This window comes from Alligator mississippiensis, chromosome 14, assembly GCF_030867095.1.
Source record: "Alligator mississippiensis isolate rAllMis1 chromosome 14, rAllMis1, whole genome shotgun sequence".
Lineage (NCBI taxonomy): Eukaryota > Metazoa > Chordata > Crocodylia > Alligatoridae > Alligator > Alligator mississippiensis.
In genome coordinates this window covers 42,169,668-42,189,325 of record NC_081837.1, presented here as the reverse complement: position 1 = coordinate 42,189,325, position 19,658 = coordinate 42,169,668, and the positions used below count along the sequence as shown (strand labels likewise).

General features: G+C 47.1%; 1 protein-coding gene across 3 annotated transcripts; it reads right to left on the bottom strand.

The window, feature by feature from the left end:
• Positions 1-1,441: 1,441 nt before the first annotated feature.
• Positions 1,442-15,058, bottom strand: LOC132243167 (complement decay-accelerating factor-like). 3 transcript variants are annotated; one of them, XM_059717703.1, is made up of 13 exons: positions 14,928-15,058; positions 14,659-14,841; positions 13,826-14,017; positions 12,734-12,833; positions 11,668-11,750; positions 10,699-10,770; positions 10,100-10,174; positions 8,426-8,497; positions 7,618-7,668; positions 7,362-7,394; positions 6,305-6,379; positions 5,231-5,263; positions 1,442-2,415 (listed from the first exon to the last, which is right to left on the bottom strand). In XM_059717703.1, the coding sequence occupies exons 1-13, from the start codon at positions 15,010-15,012 to the stop codon at positions 2,285-2,287; spliced, it is 1,185 nt and encodes a 394-aa protein (XP_059573686.1). In that variant the 5' UTR covers positions 15,013-15,058; the 3' UTR covers positions 1,442-2,284. The 3 variants fall into 3 exon arrangements, with proteins under 3 accessions (XP_059573686.1, XP_059573688.1, XP_059573687.1); XM_059717705.1 differs by having other exon boundaries at positions 1,442-2,412; XM_059717704.1 differs by having other exon boundaries at positions 10,100-10,171; positions 14,928-15,057.
• Between the last annotated feature and the right edge of the window lie 4,600 nt (positions 15,059-19,658).

The window sequence follows — 19,658 nt, the reverse complement described above, 5'->3', positions numbered from 1 at the left end:
ACATAAATGATAGTCTAGTTCTCTGCTGTTCAGCAACATAGATATCCCAGCTCCTCGTTTCCAATCCCCTAGGGCTGTGCGAGGCTTTGGACCATGCTTCGGATCTGGAGAAGCATCAGATGCTTCAGCGGGGGCAGGTTGTGGGGCCCTGCACCTCTAGCTGCTCACCGGCAAAACTTGTGACATGGGTGCTTGTGCAACTGACTGTCTCTGTCTTTGGGCAGTTGATTGTCTGTATTGATTATTTCTGCTCCTTAGTCTGTAGTTTTGTAGGTGTTAATGAGTTAACGAGCAACGATTAACACCTACAAAACCACAAACTAAGTAGAGGAAATAATCAATACAGACAGTCAACTGCCCCAAAAAGACACAGTTGCACAAGCACCCATGTCACGAGTTTTGCCTGTCAGCAGCTAGAGTTGCAGGGCCCCAGAAGCCCTGCACTGATTTCCTCGACAGTTGGCAGGAGTCGTGGCCGCAGCAGGGGCTCCCATCCCTGCAGCTGTCACCCTGCTGCACCTTAACACACACAGGGTCACGTGTGGCACCAGTTTTGCTTGTCTGCAGCTTGAGGTGCAGTTCCCCCCAAACTCGTGCACGTATCTCCTTAAAACTTGGCAGGCATTGTGGTCTCAGCAGGGGCCACCACCCCTGCAGTTTTCAGCCCGCTGCTTCTTAACATACACAGGGTCATCCATGTCACGAGTTTTGCCTGTCGGTAGCTTGAGGTGCAGTTCCTCCCAAACCCCTGCACCAATCTTCTTGAAATTTGGCAGGCTTTGTGGCCTCAGCAGGGGCTAACACCCCTGCAGTTTTGACCCCACTGTGGCTTAACACATACACGTGACATGAGTTGCAAGAAACTTTTTTCCAATTACTCAGTTGATTTAAAAAAAGACATCACCTCTACCCAAAGAACCTTGCCTGCCTACGTCATTAGACCAACACAGCTATAACCAAAAACCCAGCTCCAGTGACTAACTGCATTGCATATTGATCTTCATCATGGACCCTGCACATACTATATGAAGCACTATACTATTTGAATGAGATCAACATGGAAGCCTCTTTGTGATATATGCTAAAATGACCTAAGTTCTTCAGGGTAATATGGGTTTACCTCGAACACCTCTTCCAAAGCACCACAGATCTTACACTGAAGAGTGCTAGATGATTTACTGCATCAAAATTTTTATTTCATTCCTTGGAATCTCAGATCAGCAGAGACTCCCTCTGCCTGAAGAAGGGTGATTGCACCTAAAAGCTTGCAAAGAACATTTTTCCACCTAGTCTGTTGGTCTAATAAAAGATATCACATCTACCCAAAAAACCTTGCCTGCCTTGCTTCAAAAAAGTGATATCACACTGACACCTGCTGTTGAGCCCCAGCTCAAGTCTGGGATCGTGCCCAGTATGCAAAGGCCAATAAAGATACCAGGGGTGAAAGTATAAAGAAGGTTTATTGCTAGCAATAAAAGGTGCGAGCGGAATAATTTCACGTAACAAGCACACTAGATCACTACCACTAAGCATCTTTTATACAGGAGTTTTCAAGTTCTCACCAGCGTATTTGTTTGCTGATTGGTTGTAAGGAGTGAAGCAAGAAGTTCTTTACTGAGCATGTCTCTATACCTGTGTTTTAGCCATGTATCTCATTTACATACATGTATGTTTCATTAGCATACTTTTTCCCCACCTAGGGCTATGATTTTTAGTATTTTAATGAGCTCTTTAACCCAGTACCCTGGCTTCTGCTTTTGTTTTCAAGCCCCCTTTATCTAGGACTGTCCCCTCCTTATCATCGTAGATGGGCATTCGTCTCATAACATTCTCTTTTGCTTTGTCTCTGAGTAGTGGTTTCTAGGTCGCTCCTTACATTCCCCGCTCTGGAGCATTTTTAATTATTATTATGATTGCTCCAATCAATTTGGCTTAACAAAAATCTAGTATCATCAGCTTTCTTTGTTTGTAAAATCATTTGATTCACCTTAGGCCTGAAGATAGATATAAAAACAGGTAAGCATTGGATACAGCAACAAACCATAATCCCTATAACACAAAACCCTTTACAACAAAAACTTGATCAAATATTGACAAATTATTTAAAGTTCCTTTCTTCTGAATAGGAATTTTAAGTCTCTTATTGGCTCCACTTTCCACTGTTCTCTGTCTCCAGTCCCGGGTTCCTTCTTGTTCTGGTTCAGCCACCAGCTTTAGGCGACTGGAATGTATCCAAGTCTTGATTCCTTCGAGCTTTGCTGCCGTCGGGGTAGTCAAAAGCACCCTATATGGGCCCTTCCGTCTGGCTCAAAGTGGTTCCTCGTTCCAGTCTTTCACAAGGGTGTAACTCCCAGGTAATAGTCGGTTTTCTGGGGCGGGAGACTGATCCTGTGTCTGCAGCACATCCCGTACCTGCTGATGGATGGAAGACAAAACAGAAACCAAGGACCATACATATTCTCTAATCATTCCCTCTCCTAAAACATGTAACTGTTGTTCAGTACCCATGGGCAGACTCAGAGGGTAAGGCTTACCATACATTATCTCAAACGGGCTTAATCCCAATTTAGAATGTGGTGCGACCCTTACTCGCAACAGGGCCAAGGGTAGGGCCTCTGGCCATTTGAGTCGAACTTCTTGGCAAATCTTTGCAAGGTGTCTTTTTAAGGTCTGATTCATACGTTCCACCTTTCCACTGGACTGGGGTCTCCAAGGGGTGTGTAAATGCCAGCTGATTCCCAGGAACTCAGAAACCTCCTGAGTAATTTGTGCAATGAAATGTGGGCCATTGTCTGACCCTATTCCTTTTGGAAGTCCGAAGCGAGGTATGATTTGTTGTAGGAGTGCCTTGACCACCTCTCGGGCTTGGGCAGTCCGACATGGGAAGCACTCAACCCAATTAGAGAAAGTGTCCACAAAGACAAGGAGATATCTCATCCCTTGTTGCCGGGGCAACTCCGTAAAATCCACCTGCCATTCTTCTCCTGGCCCATTGCCTATTCTCTGATGTCCTGGAGTTTCTTTTCTCCCTCCTTTCTGCTCCAGGACTGTAAGCACTGCGTGAGGCACATATATAGTCATTTCATGGCCTAGGGTTAACTTTTTAGCTTCTTTTATTAGCAGACAGGTGGCAGCAACAGCCCGGAGACAAGTAGGCCATCCGGATGACACAAAGTCTAATTGGAAAAATATGCCACTGGTCGTTGCCAGCTACCCAATTTCTGTGTTAATACTCCCACGGCTACCCGCCTTCGGTCATGCACAAAAAGGGAAAAAGGCTTACTCATGTCCGGTAGTCCTAAGGCGGATGCTTCAATAAAAGCCTGCTTTAACTGGCAGAATGCTTGCTCACACTCTTCAGTCCATTCGAGCACCTTTGCATCACCTTGTGTAGCTCCATACAGAGGTTTTGCAATAACCCCAAAATTTGGAATCCAAATCCTGCAAAAACCTTCTGTACCTAAGAAGCCCCGTAGTTGTTTCTTCGTTTTTGGGGGTGCTAGCTGGCATACAGTTTCTTTCCCTCCTGGGCCTCCGGTCCCCTTCAATCTGAATCCCTCCCAAAAGCAAACAGTCCACTGCTCTCCTCTCTTTTCTTTTCACCTTCACCTACTTTCTGATAGGGGCATTCCCGCTTCCAGTGTCCCTTTTGTTTGCAATAGGCACACTGATCTTTCTCTAATGGACCCCGCCTCTGAGGCTGTCTCCGGGATCCCTCATTTCTGGGTTTTCCAGTGATTGCAGCTGCCACTAGGGCTGCCTGCATTTTCATCTTTCTCTCCTCTTTCTTGTCCTGTTGCTTTTCCTGAACACTTTCTCGGTTAGTAAATACTTGGTAAGCAATGTCTACTAGTTGGGAAATAGGCATACCTGTTGCTCCGTCTGTCTTCTGCAATTTCTTTCTAATGTCCGGTGCACTCTGACCTATGAAGATCATATTTACCATGCGAGCGTTTGATGCATCCTCCGGGTCCTTGCGAGTGTATTGTCTGAAAGTAGTGTAAATTCTTTCCAAGAAGGCACTCGGGGTCTCATTCGTCTCCTGTCGAACCTCATACACCTTACTGAGATTCTGAGGTTTTTTCACAGCATCTCTCAATCCTCGGAGGATATATTCTCAATAGGCACGGATGGAGGTCATATCTTGGTCTGGTTTCCAATCTGGCTCCTGGGTGGGGACATGATCATCCCTATTTCCTTGCAGGTTCCCTGCGGTAATTTCCTTTTCCACGTAGTCACGGGCTTTGTTTACTACCATCCTCCTTTCCTCTGGTGTCAACAGGATATCGAAAAGAGACTGAACATCTGCCCAGGTTGGGTTATGGGTTTTGAAAATCGTTTTAAACAGGTTTCGTACCTTTTCAGGATCTTCTCTCAAGCTGGGGGTATTGTTCCGCCAATTATACAAATCTGATGTAGTGAAAGGAATGTGCACAAAGGTTCGACGGTAGGTTGGCTCACTGTCATCTTCGAGAGGCCCGGGTACCACTTGTTCTCTTAGGGGAAATACCCTATTTCCCTTCCCATGGCCAGGATCAGATTCCCTGCGATGTTTTTCCTTAACCCCGGAGTCTGCTCCTAACTGTACTCTCCACCCACCTCCCGGGGTTATATCAGGAGAAGTCGGGGATTCTGGAGATTGCCAAGCACCCGACGGCTATGGTCGGTGCTGTTCCAGATCCCTGGGTCGGGGACTGTTCTCAACCTCCGCCTCGGGGGGGGGGGGGGTGGAGCAGGAAGAGCAGATGCCAATGAGGAATCAGACGAATGAGGAGGAGGAGGGGGAAGAGGAAGAGAATAAGGTAGAGGCAGCAAAGGGAGGGGAGCCTCCGGCTCCGGACAGTCCAGGAAAGGATTTGCAGTTGGTCGAGCCACTGCCATCTCACAGATCCCAACCCCCTCCTCCAATCCATATTCCTCCAAAACCTTTCTATCTCTACAAAGAGACATAAACGCTTGCGCATACATCAATTCCTCCCATTTACCATTCTGCTGGCAGAACAAAATCAATTGTAAGATGGTATTATAATTAACACTTCCCCCCAGAGGCCAATGTTCTTGATCACCTAGCTTATAGCGTGGCCACGCAGTTTCACAGAAGAATTTAGCTTTCTCTTAGTCATAGGATCCCCACCAAACTCTGCCCAATGTCCCAATACACAAGAGAGGGGGGTACATTTAATAGTACCCATCTCAGGGCCGCCTTCCCGGTTCTGGCCGTCCGACTTACCTGGGATCCAGGGATCTGTTCTTAGTCTTCGTCCTGACAGGGGAAAAATCACTGGTCTTGGACTCGGGCCAGACAGAATACTTACAGAGATAATCCCAGGCAGACGTACTGTGGGTAGGCCTTATGCCCTTTCTACCCTCTCACCCAGGTGCCTGTTACTGGTACTTTCACTCTATGGCGTTGCACCGTTAGGCTACTGCCGCCTCAGTGATCCAGCTCCCCCTGAAGCAAAAGTCTCACCGGGAAAAGAGATCCCGGGGCACGCCTGACATTCGTTCTGGAGGAGTAATCAGCTGGTCGTCAGTTAGTCCGGGCAAAGCTTTATCTAAGGCAGTCCCATCTGGGGTGCCAAAAACTGTTGAGCCCCAGCTCAAGTCTGGGATCGTGCCCAGTATGCAAAGGCCAATAAAGATACCAGGGGTGAAAGTATAAAGAAGGTTTATTGCTAGCAATAAAAGGTGCGAGCGGAATAATTTCATGTAACAAGCACACCAGATTACTACCACTAAGCATCTTTTATACAGGAGTTTTCAAGTTCTCACCAGCGTATTTGTTTGCTGATTGGTTGTAAGGAGTGACGCAAGAAGTTCTTTACTGAGCATGTCTCTATACCTGTGTTTTAGCTATGTATCTCATTTACATACATGTGTGTTTCATTAGCATACTTTTTCCCCACCTAGGGCTGTGATTTTTAGTATTTTAATGAGCTCTTTAACCCAGTACCCTGGCTTCTGCTTTTGTTTTCAAGCCCCCTTTATCTAGGACTGTCTCCTCCTTATCATCGCAGATGGGCATTCATCTCATAACATTCTCTTTTGCGTCGTCTCTGAGTAGTGGTTTCTAGGTCGCTCCTTACACTGCTGGATGAAGTCAGTTTTCTAACATCATATTTTCAGGGCTCTGTTTGTTTCTTGTCACCAGCATGTGATCTACTCCGTCATTCATAACATGAAAATTAAGGAAGTCTGCAACAGGCCCATCAAACCTAGCCTCCACTCCGCACAGTCATTTTTCGGTAATGAATGTGCTCTTGGAACAAAACTGAATTACAAATGGTATTTTAGACTGACTTACCTCGTTTCTTTTTCTTATTATTAGCTGCAATAATTCCAACAGGCGTTACAATTACAACAATTGACCCAAAAAGTCCTGGGAGAAGAAACAAGACACAGCAACTGGGAATTAAATTTACACAAAACATACCGTTTTGACCAGACACCAGCTGCACCTTGTATAGTGCTGGAACTGACACTCACCATCGGCAGACTAGAACAATAGAGAAGCCCTTTCCTTAAATCCCTGATCATGAACTCTTTTGCTCATCTGGAAAGGGGCTCTCAAGTGGGACTTCCTCATCTATCATGTCTGCACTTCTTCTGGACCAACGTTTCACGTTAGACTTCCAGCTCATTCAGAATACAGGTTAGTAACGCTGTCTCCTGTACAGCCAGGACGTTCCAGCTCTACTCCACCTGTTACCTTCTAGCTTTCTCGATATCTGAGAACCATGCAACACAGATGTAGGTTACAGAATGGGAACTGCTAGAGCCCTGTCTGCAATAGCTCTGCTGGGCACTGGTTGTCCCCATGATACAGGGGGGCCTTGTTATCTGCTCCTTGACAGAGCTGCTCTGACACTGCAGTTCAGCAAGGCACTGAAGAATGGGCCTCACTAAATGCATCCGCAACCCCACTGATTTTAGGAGGATGCATTAAATTGCTCTGGTGGATGGGGGCCTACAGACTGAAGCTTATTGCCATAGTTAAGTCACTTGGAGGGGTTGGGGGAACAGCAGGCACTCACAAAGCTAGTACATTCAGGCTCCTACATTAGGGTAGTTTGGTGAGAACCTCATTTCTTCCCATAAGTAACAGCATCCTAGTTATTGCTGCACCAGACTTGCAGGGTCACTGACAGAAGCCCAGTGCCATAGCTCACACCCTCCTAGAGTAGCAAGCTCAATACCCAGCAGACCACCCCCAGGCATGTGCTTACTGCCTGCATAAAGAGGGGAACACTGAGTGCGCTGGCCCAACTCTAGTGCCAGCATCCAAATTAAATTGTTCAGATACAGTGGAGACAGTAACAGCTTCAGCGCAGTGGAGTATTTTTCTGTTTTAAGTTACTTACCAATACTCAGAATAGCAGCACTATTTCGGGGATCTGGAAGGGGGGGAAAATAAGCCAAAAATGAAGCCACAGAAGTGTAAGTAACACTCTTCCCCCTCAGTTATACCAAACAATACCATAACATACTTGTTAATATTAAGCATTTCACAGGAAAAGTCAGGGTATGTATATTCATTTATATTTATATTGTTCACATCATTACTATAGGTGTGGAACTGATAACTTTCTAAAGGTGCCAGAAAAATGCTATTATCACCTTCATTGTGACGTTCAGTAAAGTTCCCAGGCGTTGTCTGGAGTGAATTATCTGTAACAGAAATTAATTTTAAAAAATGGATGAAGAATCTGCCCCAGTTGGCCTTTTTAAACACACACACACATGCATGCATGCCAACATGCACACCTACAGGCCTGGCATGAAGACAGCACCCCCAACAGCAAACCAGAGTGTATGTCAAATGCAGGACAAAAAAAATAAGAACAAAAGGGAGTTGAAAAAAGCACCAGATCTACAAGTGCTCCTTCCACTGGCTTTGGTAGAGACCAGACCATGGTCATGCCAAAAAGAGCCCAGTGGGGACTTAGCAGAGGTGACCCACCAGTGCTATGATATCACAGAGACAGAATATTGGAAAGCCCTCCTGCACTTGTAGTGTACCAGCGTGTAGAGGCCCCAACCACGGATCACGGTCCCATAAGCACAGCACATTGTACAACACCCAAAAACTGCTCTTCTTTCCCATTTTCCAGTTCTGAACCCTTTCACTTGCGGCAGGAATGCAGAACTGCCTTTGCTTTTAGCTGCTCAGCCCTCCTGAGATCTAGACCCTGTGGCCTGAACAAGCAAAGCACAAATGGTTGTAGATCTGTAAAGTGAGCAAGTTGTCAGAAAGCAAACAAAAAAACAGCATGCAAAGGGACAAAGCCTCGGTCCCTCTCTGTAGTACAGAGGAGACCAGACAGGGCATCATGCTTACACTAAAGTGACCCAATTCTATTGGGATCCAACTGCAAATGACATCCCAGACCTCCCAACTTGAAGCAACAGGCGGTTCTTTTTTTACCTGTGGAATTAACACCCATGTCTGCTCGTCCTGGGGGGTCACTCGTGGGAGTAGCAGGAAGTGTTGCCATGACTGCTCGAGAGAGAGAAAAAGCAGCTATGAACATTGCAGTCCATCACTCCCCAGGCTATATCCTACACCTGCTAGGTCACAGGTTTTCTTTTCCTTTTTAAACACAGGAAAAGAACATCAGGTAACCTGCTCTACCATACCCTTGGCTTTTTGGTATGGGTTATTCAGGGAGATTCCAGTCATGCAGCACACATACCATGCCAGATCAAACTCTCCCTTGCAGGGACAGCCCATAAATACTGCACTGCTGGAGGCTGACACATGCTGCTCTTACTGGGAAAAGGGGAGAAGGGGGACTCTCACATGTCTAGTGACTGACCAAGGCCTCTGCCGGAACTGGAGAAGCAGCAGCAAGCTCACACCCTCCTAGAGCAGCGAGCTCAATACCCACCAGACCACCCTCCGTCAAGTGCTTCCTGACTGCATAAAGAGGGCAACACTGTGTGCACTGGCCCAAAGCTACTGCCAGCATCCAAATTAAATTTACCCGTCCCAGTACAGTGGGGACAGTAACTTTCTAAAACTGACAGACAAATTCCATCATCACCTTCGGTGTGAGGTTCAGTAGAGGTGCCAAGTGTTGTCTGGAGTGAATTATTTGAAACAGAAATTAATTTTTTTAAAAGTATGAATAACATGACACAATTGGCATTTTTAAACACACGCACACGTGCCTGCACGCACGCACACGTGCACAACTACAGGCCTGGCATGAGGACAGGACACGAAAGTCTATTTGCCATTGTTGCAGGGGTTTAGGTTGTAGCCGTGTTGGTCTAAGGACATAGGAAGACAAGGTTCCTTGGGTGAATTTGATATCTTTTATTAGACCAACCTGAATAGTTGGAGAATAGTTATTAAGCAAGCTTTCGGGTTCGAAAAGGCCTGGCGAAGGGTTTTTGAACCCGAAAGCTTGCTTAATAACGATTCTCCAACTATTTGGGTTGGTCTAATAAAAGATATCAAATTCACGCAAGGAACCTTGTCTGCCTATTTGTCATTATCAAACATGGGACAAAAAAGGAGAACTGAAAAAAGCACCAGATCTACAAGTGCTCCTTCCACTGGCTTAGGTAGAGACCAGACCATAGTCATGCCAAAAAGAGCCCAGTGAGGCCTTAGCAGAGGTGACCCACCCTGTGCTATGATATCACAGCAACAAAATATTGGAAAGCCCTCCTGCACTTGTGGTGCACCAGCATGTAGAGGCCTCAGCCACGGATCACGGTCCCCTTAGCACAGCACATTGTATAAAAGCCAAAAACTACTCTTCTTTCCCATTTTCCAACTCTGAACCCTTTCACTTGCGGCAGGATTGCAGAACTGCCTTCACCTTTAGCTGCTCAGCCCTCCTGAGATCTAGACCCTCTGGCCTGAACAAGCAAAGCACAAATGGTTGTAGATCTGTAAAGTGAGCAAGTTGTCAGAAAGCAAACAAAAAAACAGCATGCAAAGGGACAAAGCCTCAGTCCCTCTCTGTAGTACAGAGGAGACCAGACAGGGCATCATGCTTACACTAAAGTGACCCTATTCTATTGGGATCCAACTGCAAATGACATCCCAGACCTCCCAACTTGAAGCAACAGGCGGTTCTTTTTTTACCTGTGGAATTAACACCCACGTCTGCTCGTCCTGGGGGGTTACTCTTGGGAGTAGCAGGTCGTGTTGTCATGACTGCTTGAAAGAGAGAAAAAGCAGCTATGAACATTGCAGTCCATCACTCCCCAGGCTATATCCTACACCTGTTAGGTCACAGGTTTTCTTTTCCTTTTTAAACACAGGAAAAGAACATCAGGTAACCTGCTCTACTGTACCCTTGGCCCTTTGGTATGGGTTATCCAGGAAGATTCCAGTCATGGAGCACACATACCATGCAAGATCAAACTCTTCCCTTGCAGGGACAGCCCATAAATACTGCACTGCTGGAGGCTGACACATGCTGCTCTTACTGGGAAAAGGGGAGGACGGGGAATCTCACGTCTCTAGTGACTGACCAAGGCCTCTGCCGAAGCCTGTAGAGGCCCCAGCCATGGATGATGGTCCTGTTAGTACAGTGACAAAGCCTCGGTCCCTATCTGTAGTACAGAGGAGACCAGACAGGACATGATGCTTACACTAAAGTGACCCTATTCTATTGGGATCCAACTGCAAATGACATCCCAGACCTCCCAACTTGAAGCAACAGGCAGTTCTTTTTTTACCTGTGGAATTAACACCCACGTCTGCTCGTCCCGGGGGGTCACTTGTGGAAGTAGCAGGTTGTGTTGCCATGACTGCTCGAGAGAGAGAAAAAGCAGCTATGAACATTGCAGTACATCACTCCCCAGGCTATATCCTACACCTGCTAGGTCACATATACCATGCAAGATCAAACTCTCCCTTGCAGGGACAGCCCATAAATACTGCACTGCTGGAGACTGACACATGCTGCTCTTACCAGGAAAGGGGAAGGAGGGGGAATCCCATTTGAAAAGTCACTGACCAAGGGCTCTGCCAAAGGTGATGGGAACAACACTGCAGGCAGCTGTTCTAACCAGCTCCAGGACTGGGGAACTGAACAAAGAAAGTGGCAAGACATGTCTCTCTGCAAACTGTGCTTCGACATGGCCTGAAGTGCCCTTGTTCACCTCCTGGTAGCAAGTCTTGACATCATCTGACACCCATTTGGATAGGAAAAGCAGACCAGCCTTTGCTTCTCTGCCACTAGGACTAATAACCTCAGCAGCTGTTAACGGGAATAAGAGCTTGCAGAAACCCAGAAGGTGTGCTGAACAAACTAAATACGCTAGGCAATTATCTTGATGAGGACCTCAGGGTTACTTTGTCCTGAAGAAATACAGTTTTTGGGGAGCGGGTCCTGCCATGAGGGCGTACATTTCAGTAAAATCTGGCTGATATAATGGCCACCAAACATGCAGCCTGCATTGGAAGAGAGAAAGAGTAGGTCGAGAGGTGTCCAGATAAGGAGGGGGAGCTCCCTGTGATGAAAAGCTGCCCCAGGTGGGTAGTCAGAGGGATTAAACATAATATTATAAGTTCTCATCATGCCTGCCCCCTCCCCAAAACCTCTACAAAATCCTCCTCATTTGGACACTGTCAAGTGAAGCTCTTCAGCAGAGTTATTCTGCTACACACCGCCAGTCTTCCCAAGACCAGAGGCATATCCTTACTTTGGCAGGTTGGAAGATCACTCCACGCAACTTGATTTCCTTTCAACCGACAACTGATGGACGGCCGCCCGATTAACTGGTACCTAAAGAAAAAGGGGGAAAAAGGCTCCTACAAAGTTCTTACAATTGGTCCTTAATAGCAAAGCTATTTGGAAAATAGCGTCTTCACTTCCTGACAGGAAGACACTCTCTCATGACCAAGGTCTTTCCTATGTGCTCAAAGGCAATCTGTCTGGACAGCAAGAGCAAGAGAAGGCACATACCCAGAACCTCTCACTTTGCTGCCAGTCTTTCAAAATACTCACACCTTAACCTTTTTAGACTCGAGGCACCCCTCAAGAGCCTCAAAGCACCCCTTGGAAAATGCCAGCTCTTCATTTTCAATCCTTTTTTGGACTACACAAAAGAAATCGAGCAGTTCTTCTGTGCAAAGCACTCACAAAGACCTTAACGGGTCAAAAAGGTTTTAAGACTACGGATTCCTCTTTGAAAACTCAGGATTTAGTTTGTGAATCACGTGGCACACGTAACAGTGCTAACATTGTGTGGCACCCCGCAACACCCCTGAAAGGATCTCAAGGCACCCGGGTTGAGAATCACAAGCCACTCAAGGGTGTGCTACGCTGATAAAACCATACGTGTTCATTTAAGCCATGGCACCCATGCTTGCATTATGGCTTCCAAGCCAGTAGATCGGTCAGTTATTCTCAAGATTGGAAACTACACCCAGAAAGAAATTACAAGCAAATCTGCTTGCACACTAGGTAGGTTTTTCCAACAGCACTTTGCATGCATCAGGCAACACCCATGATGCCACAGCCGTCCCTTTTGCCCTCCTAATTAGTGCGGGGGATCTTGCGCCCCAATGTTTGGCCCGTTTCTTTTAAGAAATGTTTACTCTTCAAGCAGGTAGCCCAGGCCTGGCAACAGGCTTCTAGCATCTGCTCTGAGTAGGGGTTTTTTCTTTAAATACAAGACCAGGTTTCTCATTCTCCCTGTTCCAGTGCTGACCAGCAGCTCTACCCCAGCTAAGGCTCTATGAATCATTCGGTGCAGCTCGACTCACCCTGGGTCACAAATTATGTTCATCCTGGCACCAAAGAGAAAGTCTGTTATAACAGCAGCTCTGCCATGTTCTGGTCCTTTTGGAGCACCGCAAGATTTCCCTAGGAGAGACCGAGCTTAGCGCCAGCATGTTAAAAGGAAGGGAAACTCCCTCACATCCTTACAGGAGAACAAGACAACCTCAGACCTCCTAAGTTCGAGTATTACATCTCTTTCTTTTCATCCTACTTAACCATAGACGTCCTTGTCCATTTCTAATTGCCTGATTCCCCATTTCCAACCTCGAAATTCTCCTGCATTGTGCAATGTTAGCTACGATCCTGTGAAAAGCAGCAGGTACTTTTCCCCCAGAAGGGCACTCAGAACTGTATCATCTCCATGGGCAAGACAAGAAAGAGAGCCAGGGTCCAGGAAAACACAAAAAAAATAAGTAGAAAATGAACAGTTATGCCAGGAAAACATTTCTGTCCCTGCTATAAACAAGGACTCTTGCCCATAAAGCTGTTATGCACAGAAAGTGCTTGTTTAAATCAGCCAGGCCAGAGCACTTGCACCTAAAGATGCACCAGAAATCATTTGTAGCAAATTGCAATAGACAATTTAACCCATTTTTTCAAGGAGGGAGAGCGAAGACTGGTTTCATTTACCTAGTTCCTGTAACCCTGCATTAGAAGAGACCTTTGCACCAACTGGAAGATGCAGCATGCTGACACCATAACAAAACAGTAGGAGTATTCTCATTCTCCTACCGGCTGCATTGAGATCATGCTAATCATTTTAAAACCCTGCCTAACAGTTACTGCATTATTTGTGATTTCTGTTCCAAGTATAGAATAAGCAATGGAAACTACCACCCACGCTGAACCACTGATGCGCAGCAAGGATCAGTGCCCAATCGTGAGGGTGTCCACTGTCCACTGCCTCATTTGCAGCTCAGAAGGAATTGGAAATCAATGGACCAAAAGATATTTCAACCTAAAAGTCACACAAGTTAATGCTGACAGATCAGCCGCGGTCACCTCCCTAACACTCTCCTGCTGTCTAGTCCGGGTTGGTTACTAGATCCATAGGAAGAAGCAAAAAAGACACTCACTTTTACACAACTCGGGGATATCTGACCAGGTTACATTTTCAAGACAAGTACTGGTTGGCTGCGTTGCAGTGACATTCTCATACCCGGGGCGACAGATATAACGCACGGTGCTCCCAACAGGGTAGAAGCTCTTTCTCTCGTCCTCCTCTGACAGCTGAGCAAACCTGGCCCTCGCTGGGCTGCTACAGCTTCCTAGGAACAAAGATAACGCGCACAAAAATAGCAATAGAGACAGGGATTAAACACAAGTTGCATTTTTTAGCCTTCTATCATGCATCATAAGTCACAGAGAGACCTCCAAAGTCACCTACTTCAACCTCCCGGTGACTAGATGAACCATCCTGTGCCATCCATAATCTAAGACCTACGTTAGGCCACCCAACACACACCCCACACCCGACCTGCCGCAGGGAAAGCAGGGGCACCGCAGGAGCCGACGTCCCGCTTCTATGAAACGTAGTTGTGGGTCACGCAACATAATACTGTCAACGGGGCTGATGAATAAAAACGCGGTGCTAGCTGCAAAGGTTCAGGAACAAGCGTGGTACGAAGAGACAGCAGGACCATCAGGGAATGGCACGCCGCGGTCCATCACCTACCTGGGTGGCTGAAGAAAGGGGCTGCTTTTCTTCCATAGTTGAGAAGCGTGGACCATGACACCTAGTCCAACCCCCTGCTCCAGGCAGGCCCGGCCCCACCTGCCTCTTACAACCCGCCTGAGCATGCAGCTTTGCTGCTCCAGGGGAAGGAGGCAGGGGCCAGAAAGCAGCAGAGCCCGGGCAGGATTTGAGCAGAGCTGGTCCCTGGGGAGAGGCTCGTGCGGGGCTACTCACGGTCGCAGAAGGGCTCCAGCGGGGACCAGGTGGAGCCGCGCAGGCACAGCCGCGTCTGCACCATGCCGGGCAGCTTGTGCAGCCCGGCCAGGCACTCGTAGGTCACGGACGCGCCCTCGGGGAAGCTGGTGGCGGGGTCGGCGGGGCGGGCGCCGCGCACCGGGGGCGGGGGCCCGCACTCACCTGCGCGGGAGCAGAGCCGGTTGCAGCGGGGCAGCCCCGGCCCCGGCCCCGGCGCCGCCGCCTGCCCGCCCGCCTTCCCCACTCACCGCCCGCGCCGGGCAGCAGCGCCAGCAGCAGCGCCAGGAGCCGGAGGCGGCCGCACATCGCGGCGGGATGGGAGTGAGCCCGCATCGCCCCGGCGCGGGGAGCGGGAGCAGGGGCAGGGGCAGGGACCCACCCCACAGCTCCAGGAGAGGGAGTTAGACGGGGCTGTGTGCGTGTCGTAGTGACTGCTGCGCACCGGGTGTAAAGTCCTGGCACACCTTAAAACGAAGTTGCACCAGGACTTTATAAACACCCAGTACCGCAGCCACTAGGCCTGACATGCACACACACACTTATAAAGTCCTCATGCAACTTCACACTTTAATGACTGTGGATGTACACACGAAAGAAGCAAACCGTCTGCGGCGACAGAAAACATCATCCATTCATTTTTCATACAACACATCTCAAACTTCTAGACTTCAGCTAACTGCTGTCTTTCAGGATACATCGTTCAGTCTGATTTTCCAACTCGTAGCAAACATTTTTCAGTTGCTGCTGAATGATTCCATGAATTGTGATCTTTACTCTATGCATAACTTACACTATGCTAAAAAACTGAATGAATGATGCTTTCAATCACCGTTTGCAGTTTGCTTCTCTCATGTGTACATCCAAAGTTATTAAAGTTTAAAGTTGCACAAGGATTTTATAAACACTGTGTGTATGAGAGAGAAAGAGGGAGAGAGGCTACACACACACACATACGCACACAGTATGTAACATGGACAGGTTGCGCTTGCCCTCTGTGTCTATATGAACTAGTCACTATATAGAGAGAGCAAAGCAGCCTCTCTCAAAATTCATGGAAAAAATAGAGCTTGTGGGCTGTGTATGAGTATGTGTACAAGCATGTACATACTTTGGTTAGTGTGCACACACACATACATATATACATACACTTGTTCCAGGGAAAAATATAGTTTGGACGACAGGGTAGATTTGCACCGTATAGGCTAACCCATCTAGGTTATATCCATGCATCGGTATATGTAGGTATCTATGTACTTTGGGTAGCCTATATGGTGCAATTGTACGCTGCCTTCCAGTTGTGCCTCTGGACAAAGCGCACGAAGCTGCATGTTCGCGCATGGCGCCTGATCGACAAACACAGCAAGGGCTCTCCTAGCCCAGGGCTGGGCTTGCTCCCTGAAGTCCTTCACCTGTACTCTCCACTTAGGTGCATGCAAGAGACAGGCGCAGAGAGCAGGCACCCGAGGGGGCCAAAGGGCAAGCAGCAGGGACGAGGAGGAGGGTGACAAGACTGTGGCACCTGGCAGTCGCAAAGTCCCCGCAGGCTGATTTCCTTTTAATACCAATGAGCCTTGTTGTTGACTTTGTTCTTCTTAGGAACTCCACTCTGAGATTAAGCTGATCACCCAGCCAAGGTGAGAGGCATGTGTCACGTGCACTGCCCATGTTCTCCCTATGATAAGAGTTACAAGAATGAGGAAATTATTTTCAGAATTGCCCCCCACCTCCCTACATAGCTTTGCGTCCTCTGTGTCATACTTCCAGAGAAGCACACTCACTAAGGACATCCTGGTTGTCCCCAGCTTCATACCAGTCATTTCCCTTCACATCTCTAACCCCTCACCCAGCCCGCTGGTGAACGCTCCTCCACTGTTCCTATCCCTGGTACCCCTATGGTTGTGAAAGCTCCTCCACTGTTGCTTTCCCAGCATTGGATCCACTGGAAACTTCCATAAAGCTTGAAGGTTGAGGGGCTGTATTGACTTCTCACCCAGGTACAGCCAGGTGACAGGCAACTGCATCCTGCTTAGGTGCTAGACAGCCTGTTTATCTTGCACTAATGCTCTTGCACAGCCGACATATTCTTCAAGAGATGAGCCAAGTAAAAGGAACCAAAGCAACTGGCTGAAAAGGATAAAAAACAATTAAACTAAGTTCACACGAAAACTCGCCACCCCCCTTACCCCCTCGCCTGCCAGGTCCTGGGGCCTGCTTAGATACTAACAAGCAAGCACCCAGGTCATGTTGTACTATTGGAAACCCTCCATTCTGCTGTTGGTTATGGGGAGAGTGAACAGGAGCTTGCTTAGGGTCAGACTGCTATCTGTCCCTAAACAAGGATGAATTGCTTTCACACCTCGTGCAAGCCAGAAGAATCCCACTGCTTTCAGACTAGAATCTCTGGAATGAAACTTTGCCTAGAGAGGAGGTGGCCCTGCCAGAGGGGAGGTGGCCCTGCCAGCTGATAAGGGCTGTCAGAAATTCTGTGGAAAACAAGTCAAGGTATTGACGCACTTTCAAGTGCAGCCAGCAATGGGGTTAGGCACATTGCTTGTGTCATGAAAGTGAATGAGACATCAATAATCTTATTCTTGCACCACCGCCCCAGGCAGTTCTTCTCTGTTTAACTACCTGTGAAAGGAACCATCTATCACTTGGAGGAAAACATTACTCAGAGCCTGTTTTCCCATCCCCAGCTAACCCTTTCCTTAAGCTCCTGTTACAGTCCATCAGGGAAAGATAGGTCATAGAAGCCAGAGGAGACATTATGACCCACCTGTGTAGCACAGACTGTGGCATCTCATCCAACTATTTCTTCACCAAATCTGTGGCTTCTTTAGAAGTTCTGGGGTTGCTTTTGAGAAAGAATCCTCCACATCCCCTGGTAAATTGCTCCAATGCTTAATTACCCTTATGATTGTTAAAACTTGCTTCGGATTTCTAGCCTAGATTAACCCTTATTGCCAGTCCAGGTCTCTCACCTGTCTTCTACAAGGCTCCCCTAATTTCCCCCAACCTCTCCTGTTTCTAATTAAGTGCATAGGCATTTACCAGATTAGCCCTGTTTTTAAAAGCTCAGAAAACTTCTGCACATGTAATAGCACCCTTTATGCAATGGAAAAGTAACGGTTACGTGGGTTTGTTTTTATACGGCAGATTATCCAGATCTCTTTGGCTCATTCCTGACAAGAACATAATAAGTCAAAGGTGACATAGTCAGAGAGAAGAATGATCTCATGAAATAAACCATTGTTTGCAACACGTTCCATCTCCAGATTACCGAGACTCCTTCCCTAAAAGAGGCTGTTTTCTGTTAAGTGGACAAACAAAAAGCAAACAATGAGGTAACAAACTGGATTAACCCCTAAAGGGAACTGAAATCTCAGCGTTAAAAATGAGGGGACGGTTGTAGCATAGTCCAGCTGGGCTTACAGTTCCCCTAAAAACCAAGAAGAGACCTTGAAGCAGCCTATTCAGCTTGCTGAAAATCCAGCTCAGTTGGCACCTTGCATGGTTTGTTTCCTAAAAGAAGTAAGATCCTGGGCTTGCAGGTACTGAAGCCAAAAGCTAAGCTTCAGCTGGCTTCAGCAGAATCAGTTCACTGATGAAGAGGCATTTGGCAGGGCTATGTCATCGATGGGGCTAACACCACGGTATCCAGGACTCCCCGTGCGCAATGAAGCAATCGCACTACCTCAGCCTGGCAGAGAAGATTTCTTGTGCTCTACTCCTCAACTACAGCCTTGAGTTCCTAGGCAGAAGGTCACCGCTGATTAAGGTGGGGTATCCAAGGTAACCACCTTTAGCTGGACTGTGCCCACATTCAGTAGAAAACAAGACAGCAAGTTGCTATGTAAACCCAGAATAAAAGAATATTTAATCTGCGTGAATCTCTTGTAGGGAAAGAAGCGGTGCGTGACAAATAGAAGGGAAAAAGAGAGTGCTTGGCATGGTGTTAACAGAGCAAGCCTCTAGTGGCCAGACCATTGCTTCACAGGAGAGCTAGGTATTACTCCATAGAACAGAGAGCTTTGGATTGCCAGCTACCAGGCCTGATTAAATAATATCTCTACTTGTATCTGTTGAAGTGGTAGTAATCCAAAACACACAAAAATAATTTTGCCTCCCAGCTCCTTCTTGAGAATTTAAGTGGCAGCTATTTAGTAGTCTAAAGTAACACTGAACAAACATTTGGCATAGAAAGTAAAGACAATAGAGTTTTTAATAGCCGTTATTTGGCAGGGACTGAGTTTACTCTCTCATCTGAAATGCTGCTGCTGCCAGCATTGCATTAGGGAACTGGTTTAGTAAAACCAGAGAGAAGAGTGCCATCTCCTGAAGCATCCCGATCATTTACTGCAGCAACTGGTTTGCTCGGTGGTTTCTTCCCCAAGATTTAATGCGTGCAGTCCATGAGCACTGACCACGTTACAGCTTGGTACAGACACTGAGGACTGTCAAACACTTTTAAACAATGCAAGTCACTAATTTCTGAAGGGCTTCCAGCAAGTAATTATTGGTGCATACATTTTTCCAGTAATCAACCCATTCCAAGACTGAGCTTGAGTGCTGTTTAAAAAGCTAGAGAGGGCATAAACAACATTACATTTCAACTGCCCGCTCCCCAGTCCTTGACTTACTGCATTTGCCCGCCTGGATAACTTGCCTTAGAAATTATATTATACCAAGGACATCTCTTCTACATACAAATTACCTTTGCAACATTCTAGGAAAGTTGTGTGTCACTTAACTTTAATTCCCCAAATTCTAAATTGGCCCCATGCAATATAAATAGCCAAAACTACGGGCAGCATATGCCTGTTGTCTTTCATGTGGCTGACTATCCTGGCAGCAGATCTGTATTACTAACAATATGCAGGGAAATATGCATTAGTGTTTCCCAGCAATGCTGTAAAGATTTTTGGACCCTAAAGAATCCTGAAAGGCTTCCTCTGAAATCACCAGCTGCTTTCCATCTT

Coding starts and splice junctions, on each gene's coding strand:
- LOC132243167 (XM_059717703.1), bottom strand. CDS start 15,012: ATGCGGGCTCACTCCCATCCCGCCGCGATGTGCGGCCGCCTCCGGCTC. Junction 11,751..12,733: donor AACATAATTTGTGACCCAGG/GTGAGTCGAGCT, acceptor CTTTTTCTTTAG/GTACCAGTTAATCGGGCGGC. Junction 10,771..11,667: donor TGATCTTCCAACCTGCCAAA/GTAAGGATATGC, acceptor TCTCTCGAGCAG/TCATGGCAACACAACCTGCT.